Source organism: Phyllopteryx taeniolatus, chromosome 8 (assembly GCF_024500385.1).
Source record: "Phyllopteryx taeniolatus isolate TA_2022b chromosome 8, UOR_Ptae_1.2, whole genome shotgun sequence".
Taxonomy (NCBI): Eukaryota; Metazoa; Chordata; class Actinopteri; order Syngnathiformes; family Syngnathidae; genus Phyllopteryx; species Phyllopteryx taeniolatus.
Genome location: NC_084509.1, coordinates 7,671,164 through 7,692,802, shown reverse-complemented (window position 1 = coordinate 7,692,802; position 21,639 = coordinate 7,671,164). Strand labels below are relative to the sequence as shown.

The window sequence follows — 21,639 nt, the reverse complement described above, 5'->3', positions numbered from 1 at the left end:
GGGCCTTTTCTGGACACAAGTATTACTAAACCAAGGTGGGGTTTTTTTGTTAATGAAATTGACACTTTTATATTAAGTCCACGTTAGAGATTCACTCTATGCAGGTCTAAATAGCCACAACATGGGACCTGTAGGACCCCTTGGAGCACCCCAGAAAATAAAATAAAGTTGCTTTTAACAAAAAGGGCTGACTTCTTTTTCATTTTGGGGAACAGATACTTGAGACTTTTTTTCATGCGCCCTGCCATATTAACAATCTCATTGGAGTGAGCGGAGTACCAAGCGTGTTCATTTCCCAGAATACACCCTTCAGACTTTTTCATCCTTCCTCTCATGAAAGACAACCCCAACAAATTTAGCATTGATCAATGAAGCTGGTGCTACGGGCTCGTTTTTTAATTTTTTTTTATTCCAGGGACGCCGACAACAGCCTCGGAATGAAAGTCAGTATGGCAAAGTGCTTTGAAGTGGCAGTAAGGAGCGAGGAAGGTGAGAGACTGGCCTGCACGCTAGTAGCATACTGCCTCCAGGGATGGGGGGGGGAAACATTTTCGGGTCATCCTTCAAGCTGTCAGCTCATTGTGAGTGGACATGAGGCAGGAGCCATGGCACGATTGTTAAACGACCAGGAAAAAGTCCTGGATCCTTGATTTCTTCAAAGGGCATGAGTTGTAATTATGTGACGGCTTTTGTTTTAGCCTCATTCGACACCCGATGACGCACAATCAGATGAGCTGGAAGGAACGATAGACAATGAACCACAGGCTGCTACACCTAGATCAAAAGCATTATTACCAAATCACATTAATCAAATGAATTTGGAAAAAAAATCCTGAAAATTATAAGCTTAGATCAGAGGTATAAATACATTTTAGTCATTTTCAATATCATTAATATCTCTTTCTCAACTCTGTCAATGTCTTTGTGTCATTTCCAGCTTAAAAAAAAAAAAAAAAAAAAAAAAAATTCAACAAATGAAAATGTACTGTAACACAACATTTGGCCAGGGTATGTTTCACTTTGGGCTTAACTGTACATTTGAACTCATTCAAGACAAATATAACTGTGAGCCTACCAGTGTAGTGTACAGTGAACCTCCGCTATTCGTGGAGGATCAGGACCGAGCCCTGCCACAAATAGCGAAAATCCGTGGGTAAGTGGGGTGTAATTACCTATAAACGCCACAAAGTGGCAACTAAGCACTTAAAACAGAGTGGATTGTAACAAAGAAGTTGTAGGATCATTCTTTTTCGGTGGTCTGTAACAACACAAAGAATAATCAGGCAAGCATCAACACCATGCATCTAGAATGTACACAATCATAAACCCATGTTACATACAGTATTCAACACAAATAAACCATCTTCACATGAGGCTCATCAATAGTATTAGCTCGCATACTAGCCCATTTACATGTTAGCACAAATTTTTGCTTTCACTTTGACGTTTCCATCGCACGAGTTGCATTCACGGACTGTCAACAATAGGACATCTCAAGCGAGATGAAAAAATACCATCAATGAATTGAACCTAATACAACACCACGTTACTACAAGATGGCGAAAAATCCACAAATAGGCAAATTACTGAACCACGAATATGCAGGGGTTCATCGTATTGTTCTTAATTAAGAGACTGAGCAATCAATACATTGTACATTGTCATTATAGCATCCAATGCTGGCCTAACACAGTCTCTCTTCATTGTAGTGTTATTTCACAGTACACTTGCGTCTGTCTACATTGTCTTTAGTGAGCCCCTGGGGAGGGTCATTTCAATGATGTAACGTTTCAATGATGTAACTGACGGAGGCGTGGTAGCCATGATGTAGACTAACTGTCATTATGCTGCCGCCGCAGCAGATAAAGCGGTGCTTTGGGTCTCTCTGTGATGCTTATAGGGGCCATAAAAAAGTATTCCAATGGCTTTGCTGGGCTCCCAGCACAACAGCAGCTAGCGCGTGTCCTCAAAAATAAAGGCCTTGGTTGCCTCAATGATTCTCCGGTTGAGTCGTGCACTTTGGAGCTGTTAATTACCTTTACATTATAACCATATTTCCACAAAGCACAACACACTCTACATACTGTAAATAATTTTTTTTTTACAGCTCTCATGAGTAGACTCACAAAAAAAGTCTCCATAAGCTGTGCCTGAAAAGACACGGAAAGGCCGCCATTTTGGTTCAAAGCGGAAATGTTATTATCATTTTGGCTATTTCCAGGGGTCTTTCAAAGGCGAACTTGCCTTGGAAATGTTGTTCGATTGCAACCAAGTTGTAATGTTGTATAACAGGCTGATGGATGATGCTAAATTGTGAAACTCTTTAGTTTCGGAGAAAACCCAAGCAGGCACGGGGAGAACATGCAAACTCCACACAGGCGAGGCCAAGGATTGAACCCCGGACCTCAGAACTGTGAGGCAGACGCCCTAACCAGTCGGCCACCGTGCCGCCAAATTCTATTATGATTTTTGCCATTTCCAGGGATCCTTCAAAGCTCTTTCATCCTGCTGTGGCTCTCTGTGACTGGAAAATAAATGAATATTTCATTTACATTTAAATTACTTCATTCATTTTTCAAATGTAATTCACATTACATTAAAATAAAACTTTTTGTGTTGCTCCAAATATACGTCACAACTGCCGATATGCAACACCAATCGTCAAGATTTATTAAACTATTCGACCCCCAGTAGGTAATGCGTTTAATGCTACATGAATGATATTAAAAACACACCTCACAGATGAGAGCTTACAATTGTTGTACACGGAGGGTCAGGACCAAAATCACATTAATCAGGTAAAATGTATATTTTAATTGTTTATTATCTTACATTGTTAAGTGAAATGATCATTTTGAATTCAAGTTGACAGCTGACTGCACACTACACATGCGATAAAATTATGACGGAACACCAAAGCAAGTGACATTTTTGGTTTGCATTTTTGATTCGCCACAGGCGCATAATTTAAATGTTGCTTAAATTTCCTGAATATGAGAAGGACTCAAAAAGAAATGTTTCAGGTTTTTTTTTTTTTTTTTTAAATGCAAAAATAAAATGCTGTGTTCTCTCCAGCAAATGCAACACACTACAGTATTTTATACATACAAGTAAAAAAACAACTACAACAACAATATATGCAGTGTTATCACTTTAAATGTCAAATTGGTTTTGTGGCTGCCGTTTTTTTTTTTTTTTTTTTTTGGGGGGGGAGACTGTGTATTTGAGTATTTAAGGTTGCCGACCCCTGCGCTAGAAATTTTGTTGCATTGCGACCCAATTTAAACCACTTATACTAGATAGATGGATGATGCTACATTGTAAAAACGTTTAGTTTTAATCAGTATGTGAGCTGAGCGTGACAGCAAAGTTGAATGACTTTTGATAGTGCCTCCCATATTATCTGAAAATTCCGCCCCCAAAGCCAGTTCAACATTGCAACATAGAATTTGATAGGCATGTCTATCATGACTAGATTCACAGAAAAAATCTCAAGCTACACATTAAAATACACAAATCTGCCATTTTATCCACTTCCAGGGGTCCATAAAGAAGAACCTGAGATTTTGTCAGATTTATACCAAATTTAAATCACATGTACTGTATTAGACAAATGAACAATGCTAAATTTTGAAAATACTGTGTATAGTTTTCATCATTACATGTGGGTACAGCATAGCAGAAGTTTGATGACTCATCATAAAACATATATTTCCAATTACTCAGCTCTACAAGGTCAGAGCTTGACTCAAAGAATTGGCCCCCCAACACCAGTTCCACCGACGGACACGTCCATTATAAAAGGGGGCACAAACACGTCAAAAACCATTTTCTGGAAACGCAGATGAAGTCGGACATTTTGGTTTGAAATACGTAGCTGTTTTGGGCTAATTCCAGGGCTCGTGTTATAAAGAAAGCCTACTAAGGAATTCACCAAAGTGGATTGGAACCTGATGCACAACTGAATTGTGAAGCCCTTTGGGCCTTCACCAGGGAAAGGAAACACGCCTCTTCAAGGTCATATCTTGATCAAACTTGATGTGTCACTTTTCTCAATTCAGTCAAATCAGGAAAATCCTCCTTTCATTCAAAACCCCTCTTCCCTAAAGAACAAACAATGACACCATCAGCTGTAGATAAATCCTGCAGGAGTTGAAGTTTGCTGCAGCTCAGAAATAAGGTCACAATAGATAGATCATCCAAATGTTTTCACAGCTTTAGAACCTTATCATAAAGTAGAATAGACAAGTGTGAGCCAAGAATGTCTTACAATGTGACGTCCTTAGAGGAGTGAAGCAAAAGAAGAGTGACAACAGCTTGGATGTGATCAAAAGTCTCTTGACAAACACTATTTCTCCAAGGCCTGGAACAATTATTTTTTTGATGACTGTCCCTCAAGCTCTCTTTCAGTATTTATATTGAAGAAGGTACACGCTGTACTAACGTGTTGTTGGCAAACGCCTGGAGGAAAAGACTTTCGGCTAACCTTCACTATCAGTATTAAGTGTTACATGCAAGGAAACACACAGACAACACCAGTGACTGATTTCTAGCTCGGATGCTGTAATCACACACAAGAACAAGATGAAAGATGTAATAGAAAGGACATGAAAACACAAAATTATGCCATCTTCCATCCCTTTGTGCTTTATCATGTTCAGTAAAAGCTGAATATTAAAGAAATACTTGTTATAACTGAACCATGTGGCCTTCAAACGACCAAATTTGCTTTGCCACTTGAGTCCAAATTTAAAGTTGGGAGATGTGCCCAACACAGGACATGATGAGAGTATAAGGAGTTTGAAAGAAATTGGGGTATCATCTGCCAGTACGGAGCACTGAGGAATCTCTTTTGGGCAGGACCTCCATTACACACACGACGTTTAGTCAAGATATAACCTTGTGAAGCTAAGTTGTTAAGAGTTTAAAAACAAAAAGTGAACTGAATCATGAGTAGTTATGTTTCATGGCGAGTCACTTGATTACTAGATGTGGTTCAAATTTGGTAGCGATCAAACACAATCTCTCGGACGACCCCTGGAAATGGCAAGAGAGACAGTCAAATGGCCGCTTCAAACCAAAGCGGCAAACCTCCTGAATATTTTCAAGCATGGCATTTTGAGACTTTTATTTTTGGGTCTACTGATGATAGACATGTCTACCAAAGTTCCTGTTGCTATGTGAAACTGGCTTCGGGTGCTGAATCTACCAAAAAGTAGTAGGTGCGTAGGTGATTTATTTGGCCTTCGTATAATAATGACGAAGACACGAAGCAATTTCAGATTGGTTACATGCATTCATTTGTCTGGCTCTGCTGTGTATTGTATTCCTCTTTCACAGCTTCACACAGCTACCAGCAGCATCTTATCTTCATCAGCTGCTCAGTGAGACACAATTTTCAGTAGTTGTCCTAACACAACGAGGTGTCATCTCATTCCTGTGGTGTGCTCCGATGGATTTGGCAGTGTAGTCTATTGCGCCTGTTTCTGCACATTATAGAATCAGTTGAAAGGTGTTTCATTAGTGCGGAACTCAACAGCCAGTTTGTTCTTACATATTTATACTGCTGAGTTGTGCTAATATTTGATCTTGACAGGCTGCTGCCGCAGGGCCCCCGAGGCTGCCGATTCAATCGCCGCATTGTCTCGCAGCGCGAGCGCTTGACAAATTTTCTGCGTTGTTAATCCGAATTTGATGGCAGCCATTTGCATAATGAGACGAATTGACAGAGGATGAAAGGAAATCCGTTGCACAGAAATTATGGTTGTATGGGAGTATGTATTTGCCGCAGAAAAGTAAATGTACAATGTGGTGTTAACATTGTGCAGTGTTAAATGTACAACCCAAATTTCAATGAAGTTGGGACATTGTGTTAAACATAAATAAAAAGAGAATACAATGATTTGCAAATCATGTTCGATTTATATTTAATTGAATACACTACAAAGACAAGATATTTAATGTTTAAATTGATAAACGTTATTGTTTTTAGCATATAATCATTAACTTAGAATTTTATGGCTGCAAGACGTTCCAAAAAAGCTGGGACAGGGTCATGTTTGCCACTGTGTTACATCACCTTTTCTTTTAACAACATTCAATAAACGTTTGGGAACTGAGGACACTAATTGTTGAAGCTTTGTAGGAGGAATTATTTCCCATTCTTGCTTGATGTAAAACTTCAGCTGTTCAACTGTCCGGGGTCTCCGTTGTCGTATTTTACGCTTCATAATGCGCCACACATTTTCAATGGGAGACAGGTCTGGACTGCAGGCAGGCCAGTCTAGTACCCGCACTCTTTTACTACGAAGCCACACTGTTGGAACACGTGCAGAATGTGGTTTGGCATTGTCTTGCTGAAATAAGCAGGGGCGTCCATGAAAAAGACGTTGCTTGGATGGCAACATATGTTTCTCCAAAACCTGTATGTACCTTTCAGCATTAATGGTGCCTTCACAGATGTGTAAGTTACCCATGCCATTGACACTAACACAGCCCCATACCATCACAGATGCTGGCTTTTGAACTTTGCGTTCATAACTGTCCGGATGGTTCTTTTCCTCTTTGGCCCGGACGGAGGACACGACGTCCACAATTTCTAAAAACAATTTGAAATGTGGACTCGTCGGATCACAGAACACTTTTCCACTTTGCATCAGTCCATCTTAGATGAACTCGGGATGAGAGAAGCTGGCGGCGTTTCTGGGTGTTGGTGATAAATGGCTTTTGCCTTGCATAGTAGAGTTTCAAGTTGCACTTACGGATGTAGCGCCGAACTGTATTTACTGGCATTGGTTTTCTGAAGTGTTCCTGAGCCCATGTGGGGATATCCTTTACACATTGATGTTGGTTCTTGATGCAGTGCCGCCTGAGGGAACGAAGGTCACGGGCATTCAATGTTTGTTTTCGGCCTTGACGCTTACATGCAGTGATTTCTCCAGATTATCTGAACCTTTTGATGATATTATGGAACGTAGATGATGAAATTCCTTGCAATTGTACGTCGGGGAACATTGACTTTGAACTGTTCAACTATTTTCTCACGCACCCGTTCACAAAGAGGTGAACCTTGCCCCATCTTTGCTTGTGAATGACTGAGCAATTCAGGGAAGCTCCTTATATACCCTATCATGGCACGCACCTGTTCCCAATGAGCCTGTTCACCTGTGCGATGTTCCAAACAGGTTTTTGATGAGCATTCCTCAACTTTCTAAGTCTTTTTTGCCACTTGTCCCAGCTTTTTTGGAACGTGCCATAAAATCAAGTTTATCAGTTGAAACATTAAATATCTTGTCTTTGTAGTGTATTCAATTAAATATAGGTTGAACATGATTTGCAAATCATTGTATTCTGTTTTTATTTATGTTTAACACAACGTCCCACAAGTTCATTGGAATTGGGGTTGGACCATGCCCATGCCAGAAAAGACAGTAAGTCAGCAATTTTGGTTTTAAGTATTCATTTCAAGTGTGGGCAATTTCCTGGTGTCCTTTAAAAACGAATTAAATTTACTCCTGAAGCCAGTTTGACCTAGCAACATGACATTTGAAAGGAATGTCTATCATCATGAGTAAACCAACAAAAGTACCAAGAAACCATGCCCAACAACACACAGTACGTCTGACAGTTTGGTTTTAAGCAGCCATTTTAGAGTCATATTGGCAATTTCTTTAAAATACATTAATTTGATCCCCCGTGGCCACTTTCCCTTTGCAGTAGTGGTGTAACGTTTCATTCATCATATCGATCTATCAATTTCTATTCCTACGATCCAACTGGACCAATGTGTGCTCTGCCAGTTAGCCTTCCGGATGTAAATATATCGATTTAATTCATTTTAAAAGGTAATCAATCAATTGTATCGAAACTAGGTAATAATGGCTTGGATTTAAGCATGACAGGCTTCATATGGAGGTGTATATGTATGCTTTTATTTCCAAGAAAAACTTGTAATTCCTTTTACTTAGCTTGATTTTTCAGTTAGCACACAGCAGTTACCACAACACTCCTTTTTTATTCTTCTTCATCATCATCATCATCATCATCATCATAATTTCTCTTCCTCATGTCCTAATATAGGCCCCACATCTAGTCACTCTTTTGGGTAGTGCCCCTAGAGGTTGGATGAGACACACCAGTATGTGTGCGTGTGTGTTTCTGTTTAAGGACTTTTATTGATGTTTAAAACATCGGTCTGTCTGGTGGATAACAGAAGAGAAAGAGGCTAACAAGAAATTCTCATTAAGGATGCGTCTGTGCGACATGTGGCAACTCACCGTGCACTTTGAAGCTTTGGTTAGCTTAGCTTAGCTCGCTAGCCTCTAACAACGATAGCAGAGTCCGAGGAGGGGAAAACTACTCAGGCGAACAAGAGGAGAACCCGCGACAACGTCAACTACTGGTCACAGTTTCAGGCTCACGTTTGTGCTATAAGAGCAGGTTTGTTTATTTATTTCATTCTCTTTGCATTATTATGTACATTTTTCCAAGGACCACGTCATAATTCTCCCCTCCTTGAGCCGTCACCTTGTCGTGGTGGAGGGGTTTGTGTGTCCCAGTGATCCTAGGAGCTAAGTTGTCTGGGGCTTTATGCCCCTGGCAGGGTCACTCATGACAAACAGGTCCTAGGTGAGGGACCAGACAAAGCATGGCTCAAAGACCCCTAATGATGACGACAAACAATGGACTTCGTTTTCCCTTGCCCGGACGCGGGTCACCGGAGCCCCCCACTGGAGCCAGGCCTGGTGGTGGGCCTCGAAGGCGAGCGCCTGGTGGCCGGGCCTGCACCCATGGGGTCCGGCTGGGCACAGCCCGAAAGGGTAACGTGGGTCCCCCTTCCCATGGGCTCACCACCTATGGGAGGGGCCATAGGGGTCGGGTGCAGTGTGAGCTGGGCGGTGGCCGAAGGCGGGGACCTTGGCGATCCGATCCCCGGCTACGGAAGTTGGCTCTAGGGAAATCTGAAAATTCAGATTTGTTGATCACGTTTTTAAGGCCCGCTCGAATCCCAGTTCGAGTCACCACCGATTTGTGCACAGCCATAATATTTCCATAATGCATTACATTACATCATAGCATATGATGAGTAAAAGTTGGACAAAAGGCTCAAATCAGGTAGAGCGATCAGCGTGCAGTATACCTCACTAACTTTTTAAAACGATGATCTTGCAATGAATGAGGTGACTTTTCGTGTTCCAGTCATTTGAAAGCCGAATGAATTCTAGGCGTCTATTGAAGTGTTTTCATGTATCCAGCACATGGACATGCTGTAGGCAATCAATAAAATAACACCCACTGTGTGTTATTTTTGTGCCATTGTGACCATAATCATAACAAATGATGTCGCGTGTTGCTCAGCATTTGTTTCTGTCGAGCTTTTCCATCCGTAAGTATACACACATGGATGGTAATAAAAAACTCCTCTCTGTCTCCATGTATATTCAGTACATTTATATTCTGCGTCAACTAGAAAAGATACATAGGTGTGAATGTGAGCGTGAATGATTGTTTGTCTATATGTGCCCTGCAATTGGCTGGCGACCATTTCAGGGTGTACCTTGCCTCTCGCCAAGAGTCAGCTGACATAGGCGCCAGCATGCCCGCGACCCTAGTGAGGACAAGTGGTACAGAAAATGGATAGATCCATCCGATGGTCTTTTTCCAAGGATAAAAAGGTAATCACAAGACTAAAGTTCCAAGTGTTTTTTTCTGATAAGTACTATATGAGAAAAAGTCTTAGTCTGTGTTGCATTAGTCAAAATTACTTTTACTGCCAACATATTTCATGTATAATGGATTTTTATTTTTTATTCACAAGGGAAACACATTTCTATTCTTACATTTAAAAAATTGGCATGTACTCCAGGTGTTGCAGACACACGTCTTAAAAAAGGTTTAATATTTTTTTGCTATTGCCTTAACCTCAGAAATTATTATTAGTAGTAGTAGTAGATTAAATTACTATTACTATTAATAATTAATTATTATTATTATTATTATTGTGTCTGAATTCATTTTAAATCCCAGAAACGTTCCTATTATTATTAGCATCATGATTATAATACTACCATTTACCACCTGTAAATTTACATTACATTTTCAAAATGTATTTATAAGAAAACACAGTAAAATTAAATGTTTTTTTACTTTTATCAATAAAAGTTGCAAAGCCAGTTGCAAAGTCTACCACCATCTGTCCCTCCGAGTTCCTTTCCTGGATGCCGTACTTACCCATCACTTCTTCATCACCCCTATTTCCTTCACCAACATGTCCATTACAATCTGCACCAATCACGACTCTCTCTCTGTCTGGGATGCTCAGAACTACTTCGTCTAGCTCCTTCCAGGATTTCTCTTTCACCTCTAGGTCACATCCTACCTGTGGGGCATAGCCACTAATCACATTACACATAACACCCTCAATTTCAAGTTTCAGCCTCATCACTCGATCTGATACTCTTTTCACCTCCAAGACATTCTTAGCCAACTCTTCTTTTAAAATAACCCCGACTCCATTTCTCTTCCCATCTACACCATGGTAAAATAATTTAAACCCTGCCCCTAAACTTCTAGCCTTACTGCCTTTCCACCTGGTTTCCTGGACACACAATATATCAACCTTTCTCCTAATCATCATGTCAACCGACTCCCGAGATTTTCCTGTCATAGTCCCAACATTCAAAGTCCCCACATTCAGTTTTAGGCTCTGTGCTTTCCTGTTCTCTTTCTGCCGAAGAACCCCCTTTCCACCTCTTCTTCTTCGAATTCGACCCACAGTAGCTGAATTTCCACCGGCGCACTACAGGTTGACATCGCCGGTGGCGGATGTTGTTAACCCGGGCCACGATCGATCCATTATAGAATTCTTTGGATGAATGCTCATATTTGTTTGGCAAAGTTTTAAGACGGATGCCCTTCCTGACGCAACGCTCTGCATTTATCCGGGCTTGGGACCGGCCTACAATTTGCATTGGCTTGTGCCCCCCATAGGGCTGCATTATGTTAAAAGCATCCATCCATCCATTTTCTGAGCCGCTTCTCCTCACTAGGGTCGCGGGCATGCTGGAGCCTATCCAGCTAATAAATAAAATAAAATACACATACGATGACAAAACTTCCTTAGGCTACCAGATAAATTTCACCTCCCCCAATTTTTTTCCCAAGAAAAAATACATTCTTCCTGCTTGATTGCTTCCTGCTATGCATTATTTGTTGTTTTTATAAGCATAGTAATATACAGTATATTATATGAGCAAAACACCAACCTCGCGCATCGAAAAACTCCTCATCAGAGGTGTCCACAGATTCTTGCGCAATGTTCTGCAGACACCAGTGGGTGGCGCTGTGCTTGCGTGACGAACCTTTGTGGGGGGCGGGGGGTTGGGGGGGCACACAAACACGCTGTGTTAGTTTGCCTTGATTGTGAGTTCTCTTAACTGGAATATGCATCATATGCAAAAAGCCAAAGAAAAATCAAAACTACATCCACAGTTTACACTTTGAAGCTCACTGAACTGAGGTCTTGCAAGATACGCTTTCCAGCACTTGCAGGTCAGACAATCCTAAGACTTTCTCCAAAATTAATTGAAAAAATATTAATTGTGAAATATGTGCAGCCAGTATACAATCGGTGATCATTTTTGTAGCAATTCACTTTTTTTTTTTTTTTTTTTTTTTAACTCTCAGGTATCAGCTTCAGCTATCAGCTATCAAATCATACACCTAAATACAGTATTTCCATTCTGTATATGATTATTAATTAACTTAAATTCTTGTTTTCAAATGTTATTCATTTAAAAGATTTTTTAAAAATTAGATTTACAGATATTACATAAATTAGCGAATACAGCAAAAAAAGTACAATAAAACAACATCAGTTCTCTTAAGTGTTATTAAAATAAATGCATTAAAAATAATTTCATAAATAAAAATAATAAATTAAATAAGAAAGAAATATATACATAACCGATAGCATTAACGACAAAATAAGTACAAAACTAAGCTCATCAATTCTAAGTACTATTTTCAAATACATGAAAATAATAATTGGATATATTTTTTTAAATCAATAAAATACTATAAAAGACAACATTAGAAATAAATTAAATTAGAAATTGAGGATATTACATACATAACTACATGCACAGCAAAACAACTGCAAGTATTATTTTTATTGTTCAAATGCTAAAAAAAAAAAGAATAAAATGCAGTTCAAAAAGAGACGATTGAAGAGAAAAAAACTAAATTGAGGAAATCCTACATTACATTGTGTATGGATTAGCTAAATAAGTACAAAGTCAGGCTAAACATTTCCAATATCCCAAATACAGAGGTACCTCGACTTACGAGTTACAGCACCTGACTTATAAGTTATTTGATGTATGAACTGTACCTTGGACAATTTTTTGTTTTGAAATGCTGGCAAAAATGTACGTTACGAGCATTAAATAGTGGTAGCAAATAGTGCATAAAGTGAACAATTCTTCAAAAAACTGGCTAAGTGCTTGCTTAAAATAATATCAGAATGGGATGTCTGTGAAGAAGGTGAACAAGTGAGATCAATAAACAGTGTTTGGGATGGAAATGGATGAAATCAAATCAATATTCAGCACTAGCTTTCGTGATGTTTTTTTTTTATTACCATCCATGTGTGTATACTTACGGATAGAAAAGCTCGACAGAAACAAATGCTGAGCAACACGTGACATCATTTGTTATGGTTATGGTCACAATGGCACAAAAATAACACACAGTGGGTGTTATTTTATTGATTGCCTGCAGCATGTCCATGTGCTGGATACATGAAAACACTTCAATAGACGCCTAGAATTCATTCGGCTTTCAAATGACTGGAACACGAAAAGTCACCTCATTCATTGCAAGATCATCGTTTTAAAAAGTTAGTGAGGGATACTGCACGCTGATCGCTCTACCTGATTTGAGCCTTTTGTCCAACTTTTACTCATCATATGCTATGATGTAATGTAATGCATTATGGAAATATTATGGCTGTGCACAAATCGGTGGTGACTCGAACTGGGATTCGAGTGGGCCTTAAAAACGTGATCAACAAATCTGAATTTTCAGATCCGAATCAGAACCAATCTTACAATATCATACTACTTACTTTATTCTGACAAGAGCTACGACTGCTGCCACGGCGCATTTACTTTTAAAAGAATTCTACCGTAAATATTTCACGATTTTTAACCTGTGCTTATGGCTGAGACAATTTTGACTTCCATCCATCCATTTTCTGAGCCGCTTTCTCCTCACTAGGGTCGCAGTCGTGCTGGCGCCTATCCCAGCTGTCATCGGGCAGGAGGCGGCGTACACCCTGAACTGGTTGCCAGCCAATCGCAGGGCACATAGAAACAAACAACCGTTTGCACCCACAGTCATGCCTACGGGCAATTTAGAGTCTCCAATTAATGCATGTTTTTGGGATGTGGGAGGAAACCGGAGTGCCCGGAGAAAACCCACGCAGGCACGGGGAGAACATGCAAACGCCACACAGGCGGGGCCAGGGATTGAACCCAGGTCCTCAGAACTGTGAGGCTGACGCTCTAACCAGTCCCCACCGTGCCCAATTTTGACTGATTGTGCCTAATTTCTGCACATATGCGCAGTTGTAGTTGGTTCTTGGGCGGATTCATGGCTCAGGGTTGCAAATAGCCTCAGCTCTCCACTGAGACGATGATCTCTGCGGAAGGAGGCGTCCGATAGCCCAGCCCGAGGCGCTGTTAATTTCTTTCACGTCAACTTTTTCTGGTATTATTAAAAATGTAAAGTTTTTTAATGTTAAAATTCCAACATTTTCCGTGAAATAGTGTTACGTTATCCATGTAAAATGGTGGTTTTTTTCCTTGTATTATTCCAACTTTTTCTTAAAATTCTAATTTTGTTTCTCATAACATCACAACTTTATTCCCCAAAATATTTTTCCCACAGTGATATTACAAACAAAATTCAAGTGTGACCTTAAGAGAACTTGTTTTCTTTGAAAACAGTGAATTCCAGAATAGTCATTTCTGGGCTGGACCATGAGTCAGCATGATTACATGTGGGAATGTTTCCATTTTATTCCTAAAGGAGATCCTTTTTAACTTGAAAAGACCGGAGGCCTCCAAACAAAACGCAGGCGCGTTCAAGTCAACGAGGCGAACGTAGAAATCCAACCGACCTTTGTTAAAGATGCGCTGAGGATGGACGGCGCTGACTGGATGACGATGATACCCACACTGGTGAGTGGCCAGAACTTGCTATTAATATCTCGCCCTACAATTCAATCAAAACTCATTGCGGCGCAATCAATTGCTGCAGTCGATGAGAGGCGGACACTGCATTAATCTGCCCTCCAAAAATGTCAAATGAGTGGTGTACATTATCACACAATCACACACGCTCTAACACAATCACACACTGACACACTGTAACCCAGTTCCACTGGACACCATCCGTCCTCACTACTGCAGTGATGGACATCCTCGTGCTACGTGCTCATCCAGCCAATTCGCACAAACAACTGTGTTAGTTGTGTTGCACTCAGACACTACACTAAAAGCAACACTGTGAAGGTCACAGCTTTACTTGTTGCTGCTGTTGTTCCTTTTTGCTCTCTTTTCTCCTTGTTTATCCCCTAGATCTCACAGCCATGTTCCAGCAGGTCTTATTGTTCTTGCTTTTTGTTCTCTTTTCTCTCCTTATATGTCAAAGGATGGCCAACCAGGTTCTAACGTGTGTTTTTTTGTTACTTTCTGCTTTTCTTTTTGCCCTTGCTAATCCCCAATTTCTCAACCAGATTACAACAGTTGTTATTGTGGTTGTCGCGCTATCTTCCCTCCTTGTTTAGCTCCAGGTTCCACAAACAGGTTCTAACAGATTTTGTTGTTGTCTTTTTGTCTGGTTTTTGCAGTCTCATTTCTCCTCACTCATCCCCAGGGGGTGGTGTTGTTTTTGGCTCTCTCCTTGTCCTTTCCCACTTTTAATAGCTATTTTACTACCATTTATATTCTTGTTGTTGCTCTTTCATTTCTCCTTGTTTTTTTCCCCTTGTTTCTCCACAGATTCCCCAGCCAGGTTCCAACCAGTGTTATTTTTTGCATTTTCCACTCTCTTTGTCCTTGTTTATCCCCAAGCTCCCCAAACCTGTTGTTGTTATTGTTGTTGCTTTTTGCTTTCTCATCTCTCCTTGTTTATTTAAAGATCCCCAACCAAGTTCCAACAGGTGGTGTTGTTGCTTTTTGCTCTTTTTCAACCTTGTCCATTCCAAAATTCCCGAACCAGGTTCCAACAGGTATTCTTGTTGTTGCCCTTTGCTCTCTTCTGTCCTTTTCTTTTTAAACCCTGTCCTGCTCGGTCATGCGAAATGGGGGCTCTGTATAGCTTTTTATGTTGGAGCAGCTCCCTTCTCTCTTCTCATTATTCATCACCTTGTCCCTTAATTGCTGTTGTTGTTGCTATTGTTGCTTTTTGCTATTTTCTCCATGTTGATTCTTACGTTCCCCAACGGGTGTCTTTTGTTACTTCTTTTTACTCTGTTTCTCCTTCTTTATTTCCTCGTCCCCCAATTAAGTCCAAATAGGAGGACCTGTTGCAGTTTCAGTCTTTGGTCATTTTGTTCTCTCTTTTCTCTCTGACCATCCCCTCTTAAACCATATACTGTCTATCTATGACTCCCATTAAGGTATAAAGACCACTCGTACTGCGTGACTAAGCAGCTGAGCAGAAGGGGTGAAATATAATAATCATCATCATCTTGCCACATGAGGCTGCTTATTCGGAATTGTAACAACAATGAGGAAAAAAAGAATCCTGAGCTCTCTGATCCAATTAATGGGGAATGGAAAACAATGTTTCCACTACTTTGTTCTCCACCTGAGACTGGCAGAGTGGCTTCCCATCAGTCAGCAGGAAGGTGGTTAAAAGCCTCTCACCGCAAAGCCTCAGAGCTTTTTTTACCTCACCATTCACCTACTGACCCGCTCATTCATGAATCCAGCTAACCATCCATCCACCCATTCAACGGATCCATCCCACCAACCTATCCCTACATCGTCCTGGCGTCGAGCTTTCTCCCAACCTACCCATCCATCAATCAGCCCGCCATCCAAATCTTCATCCATCTATTCAACCAACCAATTCATCTAGCCACTGACCCACCATCAATCCATCCATCAAACCACATATCCACCCATCCCACCATCTACATGTCCACCCATCCATCCACCCAATCACCAGCCAATTCATTGGATCCAATCATAAATCTACTCGTCCATCCAACCAATGCCTCTACTGTATCCACGGACCCACCCGTCCATCACACCATCCACCAATTCAAATACATCCATCCACCCATTCACCAGTGGATTCATCAATCCATTTAACCATCCATCCAACCAATCTATCTATCAACTGACACCCATTCATCACTTCATCATGCATCTATCCGTCAACCCATCTAAATCCATCTGTTCACCCACTGACTCATCAATCCTTCCCACCACAAATACACCAATCCATCCATCTTAATCCATCCATACCATCACTCATCCGCCCACTCATCATCCAACCATCAATAAAACAGACAGCGGCAGTGAGCCGCTTCCCTGCCGTCGCCACCATGGCAAACATCCATTACATTTCTATTAAGGCCGTTTTGTGCGCTCAAATACAATGCATGAAAGAACACAGGCAGAATGCGTTAGCTAAATGGCGACTGCCTGTTAAATAGGACAATACCATACCATACGATGCAGCATACCTGCATATACAACTAATAATAAGCAGTGTCTTGTGGAAGTGGTGCGTTAACATTCAGAACACAGACGGAGGTGTATAGGTGTTGCTATTTTTAGCCAGCCGCATAACAGAACAACAAGTCCATGCCCATTTATTCAATTGGGAGGCAAATAAAAAGGAAAAGTTCCAGACTGATGGCCTTTCATTTAATACGAGGAATATAAACGGCTCAGGGGGGCTATAAGTCACACTATTAAGTGGAAGTGAGCTGCACAGATGACAGAGATGACTGTGAGCTAATTAGAAAGAAAAAGTAAAATTGTTTGTTGTTGGCAGACATAATGACTAAACAAGGGAAATGTAGCCTTAGGAAAAGCTACGTAGTGCTCATTGGTCACTAAAAAGGATATGAATGTCTACTTTGTCTTCACATAATGACAAACCCACCCAAAGCATGTTTTACTCAACAAAAAGTCAAGTTTACATGTATTTTTGCACTCTACTCACTTTTGTCGACAAAAAGTCAACCTTCAAGTAATCTGATGCTAATATTAGGCAGCCCATGCTCACAGGTGTGTGTTTCTTTCACACTATCCTCACGATCCTTTGTTCATTTACATCAACAACGCATCACGCTTGTGGTCGGCTAACGTATTCTTGCACTTTTAGCATTTTTTTAGTCAACAAAAAGTTTTTCATTTAACGCATGTCAACAAAACGTCTGCTCTGTAGTATAATTTTTGAGTACTTGCTGCATGTATTAGTCAACAAAATGTCAAACTTGTTGTTCCTTGACGCTAACATATGAGCCCCTGCTTACAGGTATATACAGTATTTGTTGCACTTTTGGCATGTTTTATTCAACAAAAAGTCAAAATTGCAGATCGGTGATGCTAACATTTAGCAGCCCAGGCTAACAGGTATTCAGTATTTACATCCTGCATTTTTTAGTTAACAAAAAGTAAAGCTTGTGTTTTACAGACAGCTTTTAGCTCTATACTGTAGAACCAGCCAAAGGCAACAGGTAAGTTTGTGGTTCTTCAATGCTAACATTAGCCAGCCTGTGCTAAAAGGTATTTTCTGCACTTTCTGTATGTTTCAGGCAACAAAAATAAAAGTGCATAATTTTGTGAGTTTTTAAGTGTGTGTAAACCCCCACTCCAAATGATTTCAGGCAGTCGACAAATTGGAAGGTTTATACAGAGAACGTGCACAAATGTTCTTGAGCATGACTTGGTAAGACTGTAATTCCTAATAATGAGCTGGTTGCCATTACACCATCATCTTCATTCTCATCATTTCGTTTTACATAAAGTTGCACTGGCATGATATAATTATCTTTTAAAATTTGGCTCATTAAAACAGGTCATTTCTGTTCACGCAGTGAGACAATTTGGGGCACATTATCAAAGAAAGGGAAAGAATAAGCAAACCGTTAGTTCATTAATGATAACATTAGCCTGTTCACGCTAACAGGTCATTTTTATACTGTCTGTGTGTTAAAGTCAACAAGCTTCTAATTTGGTCAACAAAAAGTCAGGCTTGCAGTTCTTTGATGCTAACATTATGCTACTCTTCTAGAAGAGTTCATGTAAATATGTTAATCAACAAAAAGGCAGGCTTGGAGTTCTTTTATGCGAACCTTAGGCTAGGATTAGCCATACCATGCTAACATGTGTATTGGTTAACACAAAGTCAAGCTTGCAGTTCTTTGCTGCAAAATTCTGCTAACATTAACCAGACCACGCAAGCTTGTTTTTTTTTTTTTTTCATTTTCAGCATGCTGTAGTCAACAAAAAGTCAAGCTTGTGTCCCCTTCAAGCTAAAATTATGCTAATATTAGCCAGCCCACACTAACAGGTATTTTTGAGAAAATTATTATTTATTGACTACAAATAATGTATCTTTGAGCATCTATCTATTTATTTATGGCAGTGACATAACGACAGGCGAAACAATTAAATAAAATAAATGGAAGAAGGTACATTTAACCTGTGTATACACCAGTTCCATTCATACAACAGAATAATAACTGTGTTTTACTGGCCCAGATTTCACACTAAGTTAATTTGTGAGTAAATGGAGACGAAATCATCATTATTTCAGTGGTATTTATACTTTGTGTGACTTTTTTGCTTGGTGGTGTGCAATGGTAATTTACTAGTGTAAAATACGTGCTTTGCATCTGCCTCACAGTTCTGAGGGCCCGGGTTCAAATCCGGCCTCCCCTGTGTGGAGTTTGCATGTTCTCCCCGTGTTATTTAAATAGACACATTGCTCCATCATGTGATCGGCTCGGTGAGCGGTTATATATATTTTTTTTTTAACTCGCTGATCGGCACCAAAAATCCTGATCGTGTAAAACCTAGCTTTGGCCCAATGAAATGTTTGGAAATACTAATGAAGAAAATGTGTGTGCGTGCTAAGGCTGCCTATCCCAGCAGTGAGTAATAAGGTGGAGGTATTATACGGACCCCCCGTGGAAGATTCCTTCCTCCGCGCTCACCTCGTGGAAAAGGAGCGCAAATGTCAGGCAGGGGGGAAAAGGTAAGTCGAACAGGCTGGAAGGATATAGCCTTGCCCCATGACACTGAAGCACCAATCAACTATATGTTTGGTGCAGTGACAACAATGAGCATCACGAGAAGAATACCAGCAAGCAGTGTTTCCCAACCATTATTGAGAGAAGGCATATCATTTTAATGAGCTAAAGCTCACGGCAAACCAAAACAAAAATGACACAAAAAGTACAATCAGTATATTCAAATAATGATGAATTGGTCCTACTTTACTAATAAATAATGAATTTACTGTGAAAGCTGGGCCCGGTTAGATTAAATAGATTTGATCAATGTCACAGTGAGGAATTGAACACAAAGTGATTAATTATACTGTTGAATAAATTGAAATTGGTGAATACACAGGTTTCTGCCATCTAATGGAAGAACATTTAATTGTTCCGCCTGTCACTTTACATCGCTGCCATAGGTGAACAAAGACACTTTTGTCAAAGATCATATTTTTTGGCCCAATTAAGAGAAATTGGATAATTTTCTGCAGCCCAGTGATTAGGAATTAATAACACTAATTTGATACCCTAACCTTGTTTTAAAGCCCCAACATTTTCTTCAAAGCCTGATTTGAAACCCTAGCTCTGTCTTGAAGCCCCAACGTTGCCTTCAAACCCAAACTCAGATTTGACTCACATCTTGAAAGTCTAATTTGAAACCCTAGCCTTGCCTTCAGACTTTAATAGAAACCCTAACCTTGCCATCAAACCCTAATTTCAAAGCCTAACCTTGCCTTGAAAACTTAATTTCAAACCCTAACTTTGCCTTCAAACTGAAATTTAACCCCAAATTGGAGACTCTAACCCAGGGTTTACACCATAAACACATCTTAATTTGAAACCCTAACCTTGTCTTGGCCGACTGGTTAGCACATCTGCCTCACAGCTCTGAGGACCGGGGTTCAAGTCCCAGCCCTGCCTGTGTGGAGTTTGCATGTTCTCCCCGTGCCTGCGTGGGTTTTTTCCGGGCACTCCGGTTTCCTCCCACATCCCAAAAACATGCATGGTAGGTTGATTGGAAACTCTAAATTGCCCTTAGGTGTGAATGGTTGTTTGTTTATATGTGCCCTGCGATTGGCTGGCGACCAGTTCAGGGTGTACCCAGCCTCTCGCCCGAAGATAGCTGGGATAGGCTCCAGCACGCCCGCGACCCTAGTGAGGACAAAAGCGGTACAGAAAATGGATGGATGGATGGATGGAACCTTGTCTTCAAAACCTAACACTCTCTTGAACCCTAATTGGAAACCCTAACCCGGGCTTGACATCATAATCATGTCTTGAAAGCCTAATTTGAAACCCTAACCTTGCCTTGAAACCCTGATTTAAAATACTAACGCTGCTTCAAAACCATAACCCTGGCTTGAAGCACTGACCTTAAAGGCATAACACTCATAACCACATCAAAAGGAAAAAAATGCATATACTGTATTTTCTTGGCCCCTTCTCCTTGTTTGACCTTTTAACCTAACCTTCTCTCACATCTGAGAAGGATCCAATAGAAACAAACAGCGAGGTGTTCACATTCCAGCAGATGGAGGCACACGGAGGTACCTGTTAACACCACACAGGGCGGGCATGCATGCAGATGTTCGCTTACCTCTTCCTCTCGCCTCCTTAGACATGCTGTCCTCTGCACAGAGAGCTCCTCTTCCTCAATCGACTAGTTGATCACCAAAATGATGAAGAGGTAAGCGGGATGAGCAGCGCATCCAAAACGCTCTGGGAGCACGCCGACGTGAGCTTGGCACCGCAGTCGCCTGGTGCGCCTCCTCTCGCGGCGATCAGCTGCCGCGCTCCTCGCTACGCGTCCACCTGTGTCAAGCGGACGTCCACCAGCCCCCGCCCGCACCAGCAACACCGTAGCCGCCGCGCATACTTTGGGGAGGGTTTGTTGTCTCTGTGCAGACTTTGCTCACATGGCCACCCAGCAGCTCTTCCTCCCTCCTCCTCCTTTTTCCCCCCTCGCTAGTTAATCCAGAGAAGAGGAGCAGAGTACCACCGGTCTGCAGCGCCACTGCCTCCAGCGGTGCGCACGTCAGAAGCGACTGAAGGGCATCCGTCCCCTCGGCGGTCACCACCACCCCAAACAGCCATCCATAAATGACCGTTTTGTCTCAAAGGTCCCTGAAAGCAGCAAAGCGTGTTGCCAATTAACGTCAATCAAGTGCAGTCTCACGTGCGTTGATCTACATCAGAGATCATTAGGGCGTGCGATTGTGCGTGTGTCGCAACCCACTGAACAGTACTGATATGTCAAAATATGTTTGTTATTCAGCTGTTTTCGTCCTTCAATGTTGTGCATCAGTCACCACAGTGGACGGCTTTTCGAA

General features: G+C 41.0%; 1 protein-coding gene across 4 annotated transcripts in view; it reads right to left on the bottom strand.

Annotated features, from left to right (window-relative positions):
* pitpnm3 (PITPNM family member 3) overlaps nucleotides 1-21,387 on the bottom strand; it is an 89,502-nt gene extending 68,115 nt beyond the window's left edge. For 2 of the 4 annotated variants that reach the window (XM_061782767.1, XM_061782768.1), the window contains exons 1-2: nucleotides 20,907-21,387; nucleotides 11,265-11,360 (exon numbers count right to left, since the gene is read on the bottom strand). In XM_061782767.1, the coding sequence (XP_061638751.1) occupies nucleotides 11,265-11,360; nucleotides 20,907-20,931 (121 nt within the window). In that variant the 5' untranslated portion in view covers nucleotides 20,932-21,387. The remainder of the gene's footprint in view (nucleotides 1-11,264; nucleotides 11,361-20,906) is intronic. The other 2 variants (XM_061782769.1, XM_061782770.1) reach the window with 1 other exon arrangement.
* Nucleotides 21,388-21,639: the final 252 nt, after the last annotated feature.